A 16,368-nucleotide genomic window follows, 5' to 3' on the forward strand; every position below is an offset into this window, starting at 1 on the left:
TGAAGAAAATAATCCGGCATCAAAAACGATCAAAAACCGGCTGGATCTCGGCTCACAGGACGCTGTCGGGGGTAAGTCAGTGCTGATGCACTTCGTTGCTGACAGGGAACCCATACAACTTCGTGTCTTAAAATCCGAACTATCCCTTTAAACTCCTCCAAAATGCCCAGTTTCTCTGAGTGAGTAAAAGCTACGTGGTTAGTGTCCACTTGGTCAGCCATGTTTTTTGTTTTGAAAAGAGTCTTAAAATACCCAGATTACCCACAATTCGATAGTCGGTGTCTTAACTGCTTTGTACAACACTATTATTTAGACGTCTATGCTAAGTCTGACTATACCCTTAGTCTAAGTTATAGTCAGTCTATCTTAGTGAAACCGGCCCCTGGTTTCAACGTTAGATTGCTTCTTCTAGTCACTAGCGTTACAGTCAGAAAAGTTTAAAGCGGAGCGGAGGATATGAAGGTCAGGATCTTGTTACAGCTGTAGCCTACAGCTTTGGACCAACCTTTGGAACTAAAATAGCCCCACAACATCACACACCCTTCACCATACCTAGAGATAGGCATGGTGTTTTGTTCAGTTAGCCTATTAGCTGGTTTGATTTGCATTGAGCTCAATAAGCATCAAACAGGCTAATAGGCTAACTGAAAAAAACTGAACAAAACACCATGCCAATCTCTAGGTATGGTGAAGGGTGTGTGATGACGTGGGGCAATTTTAGTTCAATAGACCAAGGGACTTCATCAGGATGCATAGTATCCTGGATCCATGAAATAAGTGGCCTTTAAAAATAAAAATCTGCCTGCCTCTATGGGCATTGAGCACATAGGGGTGCCAACACTTACGACCCCAGTATTTTAAGGAGGAACATTTATTTACTTATGATACATTATTCATTTACAAAGGTTGTTAAAGGTTGGATATATCCTAATTTTATTACTTAATGCATTAAGGTTAATTTTCAAAAGATGATTTTATATTCCTCTTTTTTAGTCAACTTTAGCATGGGGTGCCAACACTTTCAGCCATGACTGTATTAAGATCAAAACATCTATTTGCCATTGTTTATAGTATGACTCTCTCGAAAGATCATTTTGATTTAACTTAAGAAGACTGACTTATTCAAGACAAATTTACTTAATTGATCATTTTGATTTAACTTAAGAAGACTGACTTATTCAAGACAAATTTACTTAATGCACTGGCAGACAAATTTGCCCGTTTTCAGGATAAGACGTCTCACTAGACAAGTCAAACTCTTCTTATATAAAGTCAAATGATTTAACGAGAAAGTTGTCAATCGTATATCAAGATCATAAAATCTAATGGTATTGTTTTCAGTGTAAAGAGACTTACCTAGCAAATTTGCCCCAAAAACTTATTAAAACAAGTCAAAGTCTTCTTAAATTAAATCAAAATGAGAGGGAGAACACTAGGTAAGCTTCTTCAAGCTTAAAATAATACCAAACATATTTTTTTCTCTTAATATGAGATGACTAACACTTGGTTGGATTTTATTTTTTGCAGTGTACGAATGTTTTAATAAAACCTTAGAATGAGAAGTTAACAAACTTGGCTTTTCCCAGGAAAAAGAATGAAGTATGCAGTACTTTTACTTGTAGTTTTCAGGTGGAAGAGAACACTTGCCTGCTTATATAAGCTTGCTTGAAGTCAGGTCTCATACTGATGGCTTGCCTGTAAAGCTGGTCAGCTTCCTCCAGACGTGAATCATTTGCCCGAATCAAGTTGGCAAGGTTTATGTAGACATTCAGGTGGTTAGGTGCAACACGTGTAGCATATTTCTTCCCTGGAATTATCTATAATATAAATATATGAAAATTAAAATGTTTCCAAAGGTATTTTTAATGAGGTCTCACAGAGAAACGCTGGCTGGGCTACTTCAAATACACTAACCCATAGATAGATAGATAGATAATCTCTTAGTATGGTTAAGGGTGTAGTGTTGATGTGGGGTTATTTTAATTCCAAAGGCCAAGGGGACTTTATCAGGATGCATAGTGTCCTGGGTCCACAAAATAACTGGCCTTTAAAAATAAAAATAAAAATTCTCTATGGGAATTTAAAGGAGATCTATGGAATCCCGTTTCCGCCACTTGGTGGAAAAAAACTGGCAGATACTAAGTCATAATTATGAGATGCAAAGTCGTAATTATGAGATAGAAAGTCATAATTATGAGATAAGAAAGTCAAAATGATGAGATAGAAAGTCATAATTATCAGATAAGAAAGTCAAAATTATGAGATAGAAAGTCATAATTATGAGATACAAAGTCAAAATTATGAGATAGAAAGTCATAATTATGAGATAGAAAGTCGAAATTATGAGATACTTTCTCATAATTATGAGATGGTAAGTCATAATTATGAGATTTGAATAAAGTCGTAATTAAGATTATGAAGTCAAAATTTTGACTTTATTGGTTGGTAGCCTGCCTTGACCTCGCATCACTTCCTTCCCGTTCAAAACTGTTGCCGGCAGTGTTGTGCACGTTCACACTCTTCAGTAGCCTAACCATAGAGATATATATATATATTTGACAGGTTCAAAAAGCACAAACTCTTATTTGCCGCGAGGTAACGTCATCTAAGAAAAAAGAAGTCATCGTTCGTACTATGGCATGCAAAAAAAAAAAACACGCTTCAACTGGGATTCGAACCCCACATCTTGGGCACCCCACTCACTTGTTGGGGTTGCTAGGTAACGGTAAACAAAACTAAAAGATCGTATTTCTTGATTTTGCTTAGTTCTACAAACGGACGGCTTTACCCGTTCACTGAATAAAGTTTATGGAAATTTAGCACCACTTTCCCATCTCAAATATTGTTTTAATAATCCTAACTTGTTAGATTTAGGTAGACCATCTCCTGCCAAGATGGTCCCGCTATGTTGGATAGCACGGATTTCAGGTTTGGATGCAAATAAGAAAATGCCTCCATTCCACTATTTACACCCGGGTGTAAATAATCACTCCGTATTATTAATTGTTAATAAATGCGCGGCCGCATTTATTAGGCGTCGGTATCTGCCATAGACCTAAAAGAAAGGTATCTGCCCAGCGAAATAAAGCCAAAATTTCGGACATTCTCAATTAGATGAGAACAACAGGTGACTGTAGCCTATATTCCGTCAGAAACAGATTTTCATTCAAATGAACTGAATTTGAACTAGTTCAAAATTAAAAATGGTGAAAGTTATGAATGTGAACTGAACTTTGAACTAGTTAGGCTACTGAAGAGTGAACGTACACAACACTGCCGGCAACAGTTTTGAACGGGAAGGTGAGTGATGCGAGGTCAAGGCAGGCTACCAACCAATAAAGTCAAAATTTTGACTTTATAATCTTAATTACGACTTTATTCAAATCTCATAATTATGACTTACCATCCCATAATTATGAGAAAGTATCTCATAATTTCGAATTTTTATCTCATAATTTCGACTTTCTATCTCATAATTATGACTTTCTATCTCATAATTACGACTTTGCATCTCATAATTATGACTTAGTATCTGCCAGTTTTTTTCCACCAAGTGGCGGAAACGGGCTTCCATAGAGATGCCCGAGCCACTGCCATTGAAAACCTGTTTTAGCATTGGCAAGCTAGCGGCAGATTTCTGAGTGCAGGGGCAGGTTGAGATCAGCTCTGAGACAAACGCTCACACTCAGTATCATGTTTCAACACACTTTAAGTCAATATCACACCGTAATTCTCCTTTAACATGGGCGTTCCAATACTTATGACCCCTGTATTTTAAGGAAAACATTTATTTATTTACAATATATCATTCATTCACAAAGAAAATTGATGTCCTTAAACGTTGAATATTTCCTAATTTTCTCATTTAGGGGGGAATTCTCTAGCCTGGATGCCAGACCGAAGTTTAGTCCCGCCTACATCCTTTTTCTGCAGGGAACTTCGGTCTGGCACTTTTCCTTCGGCTGCTACTATCCGAGATACAGATCTGTTCGGACCAATCACATTGTCAGGGCGGGCTTTACGTGATTGACAGATGAACAGCAGTGAGGTTCATGGCTGCATGCGTCCTCGTTCGACGAGTTGGGTGTGCGACCGTGTTGGCTTAGGTTGATTTTGATTGCAACAGAAACGCTATAGCTATGAATTCCTAATTTGTTCATGCAGTTTGGCCTGTTTAGCTTAGCTATTGAAACGGAGTACACCTTAACATGTTTCGATACAGTTAAGCTCAATTTCACACCGGAATGCTCCTTTAACGTATTATGCCTTGGACAACCGTCCACAGCTGTCACCACAGGGGTCCCCCAGGGCTCAGTACTGGGCCAGCTTCTCTTTGCTATCTACTCCACCTCTTTGGGACAGATCATTCGTTCGCATGGCTTCTTATACCACTGCTATGGAGATGACACACAGCTCTACAAGCGCTATCAATAAGCAGCAGAGGAGGCTCGTCCATTGAGGAAAGGGAGGACAATCCTCCCTAAACTTTTCAGGGAAATTAAAATAATAAAATATACATACATTTAACCAACTTCCTAACTAAAACAACATAGAACTAATTGCTTTTCAAACGCAATATTACTGAAATTAGTCAAATTTGTGAAAGCGACCCCTATCGCAATTGAAAATTACTGCACGGAGGATCTTCCTCCTCAAGACCCCCATTAGCGCCCATTATAAACTCTCCAGACCCCCGCGGCTCGTGGATACCATTCAAGTGAATGGCCGAAGGGAGGAAGATCCTCCGTCAATGAACCAATCAATGGAGCTCATGCTGCTAATATCCAATCAGAAATGCAGGATAACTGTACACATCAGTTGGCATGCCGCAGGAAAGTCGAGCATGTGGATCGAAAATGAACGTAATTAACTTAATCATTTCAGTTGCTTAATTGTTAATAAATCAAACGTTTGATTGAGCATCCAACTTTGTGTCACTCACTGGACTTACAAACAGGGTCAGAACGGCAGAAAGAAACTCCAATAGCAAGCAGCTAGCTAGGGTAAGTCTGTCAGTTAACTTAGCAAAGGAGAGAGCAATGAAAATAGATGTTGCCTCGTACCAAGCAAATGAATGAACGTCTGAATGAAGACATTTCTGTAACTATTTAGGTCTAATTTAGTTGAAAACGAATTTAAGCTAATTTTAACAAGATTAACTAGCCAGGTTTTGCACACTATCAAGCTTTCATGAAAACGTGAGCCTCCATGAGCATATTAGGGGCTGTTGTCTAGGGCTACTTGAATATTTTTTAGCCTAGCCTAAAAGTGTTATTGTTTTGGGTTAGATCATGATTGTGCAACTGGTTTGGGGGCATCAAAGTAGAGCCAGAATACTTTGCTTTAGAAGTTTGACACTTCTACCCAGCTGCTCACAATTCACGTTATCAATCGGCTGAAAACTATAAGAAATGTCAAAATAAAAGTCCTTGCACATTTTCAGTGCATGAATTATGTCTTGCAGTAAAGGGGTATAAAACAGTACAGGATACTAAAAGTATACTAACAAGCTGGGGTACAAATAATTGTATTTATTAATTCCAATTTACTTACTTTGGCATTAAATCATATCCATAACCATAATGTGGGCTTAACAAATTCCCTCTCTGAAAGACCCCCCCACGCACACACCTTCCTCCGTTAATTCTGAAACCACCAGCCGCCACTGATAAGCAGCGACATAGCCTTTACTCAACTTAAGGCGAGACACGGCAGGAATAAACATAGTTTTGCTTCGGTTTGCCAACTTATCATGTATTCTTTCACACTACTACAACAACTAAGTCCGATTTACACATTTAGAGGTTTATTTCATTACCTTTTGTCTGATCACGCCTGTATATTTCTTCTAAATTCGCCAAAAGTTAGCATTCTAATGTGTCATAAACTACCGCGACCGTGATACAAAAAATATCATGCGTGGTGTCGTTGGAAAGCTGTGTTTCTCCTGCATGACGTTATGCCATCCAAATATGGACACTTCCTTAGTATCCGCAAGCAATCGCGAAAGTTCAAAGAAGAGTGTGGACTGAGAATGTATGTCATTTGCTGTGTTTCAAGGCTTCTCAAAATTAGTTTTTTTTGTTGTCATTTTCCAACATCTCAGTCTATGTAGTAGCACTAACTTCAGTTATCAGTATTCTGAAGATATTTACAGTTGGATATTGCATATGGATGTGAGAAGAAAATAAATAGTGTTCCTAGTGCATTTCTACATGTGTGAAATGAATGTCCCACACTGGGATTACTGCAGCTGAAGAAGACTTGAAGAAGAATCTGTCTATTCACATTTTTCTACCAGCCATTGATAAGTTGATTACATTTTTAACATGTTGTATTAAAGAAAATATAGGCTAGAAAATAACTCTTTGTTTGTGCTGTAAAGTGGTTAGAAGAAATTAAATCGGAATCGGCTAAAATCGGTATCGGCCGGTCAAACTCGATGAAAAATCGGAAATCGGAATCGGCCAAAAAATTGCAATCGGTGCATCTCTAGTTTACATCATAACAGGAAATAAACACCACCAAACAAATGGTAACAGTGGAATAAGTGGGATAATGGACTCCACGGCGTTCGGTCCAAGAAATAAATGCACTTAGAAGGGGCCGATTTACCTCTACATTCATATTTGTGAACTAGGGCTGGGACAACGCATCGACTTAATCGATTAGTTCGACGCAAAAAATACGTCGATTCAAAATATGTGAATCGATAGTCGTCAAAATCAAAACAAGGTTGGCAGCGACGGGAGTGACTCCTCAGACTTTCAAAAATGCAAGGCAGCACACACTTGTTCCTCTGCAGCGTTTCTCTAACTATGGGTCGCGGAGCTAGCCTAGAAATCTAGACGTCCATAGCGGCAGCAAATATGGGTCTGGCTGGTCAGGCTACCGCGGAGCTGCACCGGTCCGCAATGTAGAGACTGCTAGTCCGTGAGGCGTGGAGCTTCACCTTATAATTTGCTGCGCAATTGACCAAGCAACCGCGGCCCGACAGAAAAAGAAAACAAACGTTTCAGCAATCAGGAGGAAATACTTGCTAATTCGACGTGATTAAACATAGAGCAACACAATTAAGTGTTGGTATGAGCGTTCATTGAATGCATGTGCGTGTTTGCGCGACAGAAACTGAAACTAATCGATAACGTTGGTGGCAAGTTCCGCTTCAACCTGTTGGAAGCCGAAGGCTGTTTAATTATTTAAGTAAGGGATAACGGCCGACGAGGTGACCGGTTCGATGGAAATAATGGCTAGGTGGAGGTCTAGAACTCCGGCGACGTGCGAAGCACGTTACCTCCGCCGTGCCATTATTTCCATCGAACCGGTCGACCTCGAAGGCCGTTATCCCGCTTATCTCCCGTTTGTATTCATAACCTGTATATTTAGAACATAGTTTTATTCCACTGTTGCGTCCGTTAACATCGCTAAAACTGTCTTGACTGTGGGACTACTTTCCGCCACATATCAACTTTCTACTTGTGGGACAAAACTGCCGTTACTAGTTCTAAATGGATGGTTGCTATGGCCAAAAGCCAGTCGTTAGTTCTAAATGGCTGGTTGCTACGGCCAAAAGCCAGTCGTTAGTTCTATCTCTCCCGTTGTCAAGCGGGCATATCCCAGGATTCTGATTAACTTTAACTTTGAAAGATCGCTACTTTTATAGCCTACATGGCATCCAACTAGCTACAATCCACCTCCGTCATATGCTACAATGTTACTATGGTTCTGCACGTCTGTATTTCAGCTTGGATGCAACGTGACAGTTCATTTAAACTTCGCAACGAGTTTGGCAAATTAATATTCAAGTGTGATACGGGAACTACTTCAAAGGTAGCAGGTTATACGAAGTTAATGGCCACCCCATCAGCCAATCAGAGAAGAGAATTCCATTGTTGAGGGAGATAACAACATTTAATAGAACAACGTGGATTCTTGAAACAGAGCAGAGTATAGTTCAGTCAAATTTTAATATGGTCAAAAGATTGTAGCATTAGTCTTTCATTTAACAATCTCCAAATCAGTGATTTACGCCTATCTGCTCGGCCATAGTAGACAAAAGTTGGTATTGTGTTTCCTGAATCCTTACATTCAGAGATTCAAATGGAATTTCATTTAAAAACATGTCATTTTTGTCTCCATTTGCCTACCAGAGTTTGATGCTTGCACGAGGGATATATCCAAAAACAATTGCGCCAATATAATTGCTGTTGTTTTCAGAAGTATTTATCATGCAACCATGCAAAAGCAATTAGCTATTGTAATGATACTGTATCTTACATTTTGTGAACAATGTTAGCACTTTAAACATTGACTGCTTTGAAGTGAAAGTACACTTAATACAGCATAATAATAATTGTAATAATGATCATCATAATGATGATTTGATGGGGGGTATACAGTACGTGTAGGTGGGCCCAAAGACTTGAAATAAACCTACTTAACATTTTATTGATGACAGGGGATCTTGGGGGATCTTGTCTCCTTCAATTTGACAAAACTCCCAGTGTTTTCAAGGCTTCAAGGTTTTATTGAATGCTACCTCTGATTTAGAATGCATTACTTTGAACTTGTACAGTCTTTCATTTTGGATTTTTAAGAGCAATACACATTGCAATGTTAAGGAATTCATTCCCTCTGACTGCCCTACCATCGCCATTGCCCTCGCCATCCCTATGACTGCCCTACCATCGCCTGCTGTGGTTCCCTGCCCGAACCTTTGGCCCACGCATCCCAGCGACCCATCACTTTCCGAAATAACTAATGGATTACTAATGGACAATTTATTCCCTACACTGGACTATTTGAACTTTCATTGTCATTGTAACTTTCAAACTACAAATGACTGTACTGTAACTGACCCAAGGCAGATGGGTTGGGCCCTTGAGTCATGGATCTGTCTGAGGTTTCTTCCTATATGTATCTCCAATTCTAGGGAGTTTTTCCTTGCCCCTGTTACTCAAGGGCTCTCTTTGAATGTCTAACACTCTGTAAAGCGCCATGAGACATGTGTAATGTATTGGCGCTCTATAAGCGACATTAAATTAAATTAATTAATGTTTTATTTCATTCAAATATGTAAATCAACATACATATATAGCTATTAGTCAATTAGTGAGGAGATAATCGATAATCGAAATTGAGTCGAACTGAAAAAATTAATCGTTAGATTAATCGATGCATCGAAAAAATAATTGCTAGATTAATCGTTTAAAAAATAATCGTTTATCCCAGCCCTATTGTGAACCGAACGCGGTGTCGTCCCTGACAAAAATGACTTGCGCAGTAGACAGGCGTCTTATCCAAATGTGAACTTGGTGCTGTGTTCAAGATTCTGAAGCAAGTGCTAAGACTCCGATTGGCCCAGAGAAGTGTGAATTACAAGAATTAGCCAATAATGTTTCGCAATTCTAAGCGCCACAGCCGCCGCCGCCCAACCGCCCCCCCCCCCCCCCCCCCGCCGCTTATATTCACTCAGACATACCTGTGGCATCAGAGATTTTGCAACCATGTATGCTTCTTCAGCCTCTTTGGATAGGTTTAAGTTTTTGTAAGTTCTCCCCACATTCATATGAGCTCCAATGTCATCTAGTATAAATACAAAGAAGAATGCATGTATTAGTACTGAAGAAATAAATCTAAGGTAGGTGCTGCTATGTTTTTAAATTTAGTATCACTAGTGGTCTCATTGAGATATGGTCTGTTTTCCAAGGGAGCTCTGGCCAAAGGAAACATACACAGCAACATATTTGAAACAAACATACAAATGAAAGGCCGATAAACTGAACACAAGACAACAAAAAGAAACACAAACAAAGTTATTATCAATACTGAATACTTGGGCTGATCGATACACCGTTATCGTATCTACATCTAGATATGAACATTCAAGATATTAATATCGAAAAAGAGTGCGACTGAAAAAAAAATGTGGGTCGTACTTGTGCACCTGACGCTGCTCAGGTGAAAGCACACATTTCTTTTGCAGGTTTTCATTGTAGACTATGCGTGCAACTTTAACAAACAGTACAGAGGTAAACCCCCTCACCTTGGCCAGCTTTCTCTCACTCTCCCTCTCTCTCTTGTGCACGCTAAATGGACATCCGCCCCCTCGACATGCACATTTAATTCAAATAAAACATTCTCGACACAAGACGACTAGCTAAATTATTGTTAAATCGGGTTAGCATCATTACTATGCTGTACACATTTGGATAACACTATTGCATTCAAGTTGACTGATCATCTCAATACCAATGTTTTCCAATTCCAAGACTCAAAAGGGCCTGTCTCAAGGGGAAAAAGTATTAGCCTACATTGAAACTTAAACACACATGGGGAAACTGAACAGTCCAACCAGTAGACTATAGCTAGCCAACCATGCTACTTTGTTTACAATATTTTGAGGCTTCTACCAGACAGCTGAATTAAAGAGATGGAGTTGTATCATGAATAGTAGTTTAAAAAATTGTCACCCGATAGGAACTGATTTGACCAGGCTACTTTATTGTATAGTAAGTAACATAGGGATTGTGGTAATACTAATAGTTTACTATTGTTGGTTTACATGTGGTAGGACTGTGTTCCTGTTTGTTTGTTATGTCGGAGAAATTACAAAAAACAAAGTAAAACTGCTCAAAAATGTTCAACAACCAGTATTTACTGAAAGGTGCATAATTTGACGTTATTGCCATCCTGTGACGTAATAATATGCAAATTAGATTAGCAAATTTACCCCCTTCATAAACTTAAGTTCATACTCAATGATTTTCACATTTACAGTAGGACATTATCTCTGACCACTTTCAAGCCATGGCCCTCGGAAATGTTTATGCAAAAATCCAAAAGTGTTTTTTTAAACCCTGGCGGTTAGAGGGTTAACACACCCGAAGAATACATAAACACCTCGACATGGTAGTGATTTTCACCACTTAAAATTGATTTATTTTTATTTGGAATGAAACAACAGTGAGGCAATAGAAAATGCCATTTGGAGTTTGTTTGTTTTGTTTGTTTGTTTGCTTTCCAGGGCAATGTGACATTTTCACCTATGCACTCTATTTTAATAGATTTAAATTGATAGTTTAACAAGTACAAAAGTTACCAATATGAAGTATACAAAGCCCAGATGTCCTAAGACCTACGCAACACAGTTTGAATGAAGTTTCTACGTTAAGCGGCTGACGCTGAATTAGCTGCATTAGAAGAAGAATGATGAGAAGAAGCAGCCTATGAAGAACAGTACAGTGCATTTTCATGCACTGTAATAAGAAGCCTAGGAAGAACAGTACAGTGCATTTTCATGCACTGTAATAATGCGACAAGTCGTCGAGTTAAATAAATTCTAAGCACAAATGTTTAAACAATCAAATAATAACTAACTGCCACTTGAAGTTAGAGACAGACATCGCTACATTGCTGACAACTAACGCTACAGAGATATAGATCTGAATATTGACCAAAACAAGAACAATGTTAACTTACATAGAACATTGATGATTGATTGATGAAAAACACATTATTTTGTCCAAAAACCTTCATTCCTGGTGAGTCGCTAACCCCAAACAATGATCTATTATCTATGATACCACTTAACAAAGACAACATTATTATCTGACAAAGATCAATCATTAGAATAGGGACCTCTTTTGACAATGTAAAAGATCAGAAATGTACAGTATTAATCACTAGAACCCTGGTGAGCTAGTATTTTTCATTTTATCGTGTAACCGTAATTACAGTGCATGAAAATGCACTGTACTGTTCTTCCTAGTAGGGATGTTAACCGGTGACTGTTTGACCGATGGTTGACCGTATCCACGTTAACCGACCAAAGTTGTCGCTAGTCGGTCAAAAAAACAAACAAACAAAAAAAAGAGGCATCTTTAAATTATGCTAAACACAGTGGACTAAACGCTACTACAGCTAGCCATCTCATTCCAAAAAGATCTTTTTTGCGTGGAGTTAACAAATTATCCCTCACACTCAATGTTTCATAACTCGCCTGCTTGTAGGCTAGGCTACGTAATAAACCAATAAAAACATTTGGCACGAGGTCACAGCGGTGGCCTTTTGCAATCTGGAAGTCCGCTGTTTTATCCATTGGGTTTTATCGTGTTGCAGTCTAGGCAACTTTCCGCATAAGATGGGCTTAGATTTGGAAAGACATTACATCTACATTTCAGGAAGGGTCATCAATGGTAACAGATAAGGTAATGATCATCTTTCGTTATTATTGTTAGCACTTCCTCAAACTAAGCTGCGTCTCTTCGGAGCTGTCATTTTCATTTAGTGAGCCGTGGCCATTTCAGCTTCAAATGAGCTTCTAACGCTAGACAAACACCTTTATTTGCAACGCGATCACCTTGTACCCAAACCATTTTCGGAGCGAAGGAACCATTTGTCCTCCACTTACAAGCTCCTTGGTTTGCAGGACTCATGTTTGGCGCTGGAGGGGATTTAAAAAAAGTGACGTGAGTGAAAGGGCGGCGCCGGGGCTGTGTGTATGAGCGGGGGACAGAGAGATGAGAGTTGGGAAATTGCATGGCTGTTATTTCAAATAGCATAATTTATTTTAAACGTATCGGTTAACCGGTTTCAACCGGCTAATGAGCCTCAGTGGTCGGTCAAGAAAATTTGTAGTTTTCGCCATCCCTACTTCCTAGGCTGCTTCTTCTTCTTCTTCTTCTTCTAACGTATTTAATGCAGCTTCAACCGTTTGACATAGAAACTTCATTCGAACTTTGTAACGTAGGTCTTGCTTAGGACACCCGTGCTATGTATTTTTCAACTTTGTAACTTTTATACTTTTTAAACTATAAATGAAAAACTATTAAAATTTCCCCATAGACTCAACATTGTGATTATGACATCATAATAGGGCAATTAGAATCTTATGCCAGGTGGCCAGGCCAGCTGCAGCAGCTCTCTCTCTCTCTCTCAGGCTTTAAGCATACAATCTCTCTGTGAAGACTACATATCCTGTTAAACTGTTTCCTCTGTCCACAACTGTTTCAACATAAAAGTCCTCACTGCAATAATACACTATTAAATCATTTAACCATTGAAACTACTCAACTATTTAACTGTTCAACCATTCCAACTATCAGTTATCATCAACTATGCCTCCAGTCAACTATATGAAACCTGCACGTACCTAGCAACCAACATAGCAACCATTAAAATTAAGCATTTATGACAGTTTCCATAGCAACCAACATGATTATACTACCGTAACTTCCTTATTCCTGATAGTGGCCACCATGGATACCCTAGCAACAAATGTTTCAAAATAAAAGTCCTCACTAGCAAGTTAACATGGTTAGCATTGTTAACTTAATTAGCATTTTCAACATAACTGCTAGAAATGATTAGCTAAGTTAGCTAATCAACCTGGTTAGCATTGTTAGCATAGTTAGCATTTTTAACATTACTGCTAGAAATCATCAGCTAAGTTAGCTAATCAACCTGGTTAGCATTGTTAACAAATTTAGCATTGCTAACATAGCTAGCATTTTTAGCATAACTGCTAGTATTCATTAGCCAAGTTAGCTAATCAACCTGGTTAGCACTGTTAGCATAGTTAACATTTTTACCATAACTGCAAGAAATCAGTAGCTAAGTTAACCAATCAACCTGGTTATCATTGTTACCATAGTTAACATTTTAACATGAATAGAAATCATTAGATAAGTTAGAACTGGAATGTTTCAGCTTTAAACTGTCTACCTTCACACTATTAACTTTCTTTAAACTATGCAATCACCATCTTTACCCTAGCTACACCTTAGTAGCCATATCTACATTATCTATCTATACATTTTTGCATTTTCATGCACTGGTAATTCCTTGCAATTGCATTTCTAGTTTGACAATGTTTTGCTAACATAAGTCAGGACAACCTCTAAAGGAGATTGATTTTACAATGTATGAGGTTTATTAACAGTTTAAGATTTCATCAATTGCCTTCAAGCTAACTCCTCTGCGGTTACCATGCAAACTCGAAAAATAATATTCCTGGAGGTAATATCTTTAGCGTTTGCAAGCTTGGTTGACTATATGCTTATGATATGCTTGCGATAGTTGTAACATAAAAATGATATAAGAACCTTTTGAGCCGGACTATTGGGAGTACATACGTTGAGTTGACACCAAAATCATGTCATTCGGATGTATTTTGAGAAAGTTCGAGTTCACCGTTTTTAGCCAAAACTCGTTAGCCTGGAAGTGAACTGGGCATGTCCTTTCGCCGCTACAAAACGCTATTTTTATACCTCTTCTACTGTTCCAAACAACACTACACTTACGTGGTAGTGAGTAGAGGGTCCCTAAAGCCAAACCAAAGTATCCCCACGTCTTTATGTGGTCGGATAGAGAGTCCAGAATGAATTTAATCGAGTCAGTACCTTTCCGGAAATGTCGCTGCTGCAGCTGGCAACGCTTTAACACTTTATTAACATTTCCGGAAAGGTACGGACTCGGATTAAATTCATTCTGAAAAAGTGAAAAAGTGCATTTCACTCCGGATTATCCCTTTAAGGGTTAAACTAATTCTTACCTGGCTGTACTCGTGTAGCCTGCAGAAAATATCTCAAGGCTATTTCGTATCTGTTCTGATTTTCCAAAGCATGTCCCACATTGTTCCAAAGCTTTGCATTGTTCTTGTTCACCTGCAAAAAGAACAAAGAAAACAAAAATCAGATCCGTTATGGTAAATTGGCTTTTCAATTTGAACTTTTTTTGCAACATAAGCAACAAAAAGTAACTGGGATGACAATAGAAATATCAAAAATATATTTCATACTTTTAATGCTGAAGTGAAAAGGGTGTACTCTGATTCCCAGTCCCAGTTCCGGTTGAAAGTTTTCATAGCATGTGTTAACAGGAGAATTCCCATCAATAGCCATGATATTTTCTTTGATGCTCTGTTTAACAAATTCATATGTTATACATATCTGCACATATACATACGGTGTGGCTACAGTTAGGATAAATAAAGGCCGGTCTCAAATAGTGACCTGGTCTATTTTTTAGTTTCAGGTTGTATTCAATCTCCTAAAACCTGCTAGATCATCTGTTTAAACCTATACTGTGCTGTTCTTGGCTTAATTCCTCAAGGTAATTCTTCCATCTAGAGGGGAGATGGTATATTGCAAGACCTGTAAGCAAAACTCTGTCTTTTGGTAACTGAATGACAAACGCGAAAAGGCGGAGATGATTTGATTTTGATGGGTGCACAGGTGAAGGCAGAGCAGGACAGACTGTAAATATGATGCAATTTGATATCATTTCATGATTTTTTTTAAATGTGCATACTTGATCGTACAGACAAGTGTGTAGTATTGTTGGAAAGCCTCACTTCTGCCCTTTTGTGCAATAAAGGTCTCATCTCAGTGCAGCTAAATGTTGCAGAGAGAAGAATGGGTGTGTTTTTGACGAACTTTGCGTCAATCGGGTTCTAAGGGTTAACCACAATTATTATACCATGTCTCTTGTTACTTCATATTTTCTGTAATCTCAGCTTTATTGAAAATGAGGGCTACCCTCAATGCGCATTAGACAAAATATTTTCGCGGACCCAACGTCAGAAGTGAGTGCCTAGACTCGTATCTGCTGTCTCTCCATGAAGTAAGCGTTTGTTCTCCTTTGACTAGTATTGAATTACAAAAGTATTGCAATACCCTGAAATCAGAAACGTCACAAAGTGTTTTTAGTTGGAGGCTACGCCAACTTAGCTTTAAGAAAGACAAATTTAGGAAGACTTTTTTACCCACTGCAATAGCACTTTATAATGTCTCCCTTCTGGGCAGAGAGAAAGGAATAACATTTTAAATAATTTTCTGCATGTATGTTTGTATGTTTTTGTTGAATGTTGTGTTTGTATTGCTGCTGAAACACTGTAATTTCCCCTTGGGGATGAATAAAGTATATCTATATAAATGTATTAGTATCGATATATTTCAGAATGAGGATACATATTTCATGTCTGTGTACACAAAGCATTCTAGTACATTTGGTACAGTGAGACATTGCTTCTAGTTTAAGTTATGTTCATTTGCTGTTTAATTTCTGATTTGGACCGTTCAAGTTTATGTTGCTAACCTACCTAGGCTATGTAATTTAAACTTACTGTTGGGTTTAATGAAATGTAATGACAAAATAAGCTAAGCAACCTATTGGCAAACTCTGAGGAGAGTTCCTTCTAGGTAACCATCCTGTTATCTCATGTGTAGTGCTCACCAAAATCATAGAAATGAACATCGGAAGACACATATCTCTTCTAAACCGCTCACAAAAACTAAGGAAACTTGACTTTGGCCTATTATATCCCCTTTAGTAATACCAACCAGTAAAGTGTTTCATATCATTTTT

General features: G+C 38.4%; 1 protein-coding gene across 1 annotated transcript in view; it reads right to left on the reverse strand.

The window, feature by feature from the left end:
• Positions 1 to 16,368, reverse strand: part of tmtc3 (transmembrane O-mannosyltransferase targeting cadherins 3) — a 73,822-nt gene that overhangs the window by 24,677 nt on the left and 32,777 nt on the right. Inside the window, exons 10-13 of the mRNA XM_062547469.1 lie at positions 14,801 to 14,921; positions 14,555 to 14,666; positions 9,482 to 9,585; positions 1,648 to 1,817 (exon numbers count right to left, since the gene is read on the reverse strand). Of these exons, the coding sequence (XP_062403453.1) occupies positions 1,648 to 1,817; positions 9,482 to 9,585; positions 14,555 to 14,666; positions 14,801 to 14,921 (507 nt within the window). The remainder of the gene's footprint in view (positions 1 to 1,647; positions 1,818 to 9,481; positions 9,586 to 14,554; positions 14,667 to 14,800; positions 14,922 to 16,368) is intronic.

Source organism: Sardina pilchardus, chromosome 10, assembly GCF_963854185.1.
Source record: "Sardina pilchardus chromosome 10, fSarPil1.1, whole genome shotgun sequence".
In the NCBI taxonomy this organism is placed as follows: domain Eukaryota; kingdom Metazoa; phylum Chordata; class Actinopteri; order Clupeiformes; family Clupeidae; genus Sardina; species Sardina pilchardus.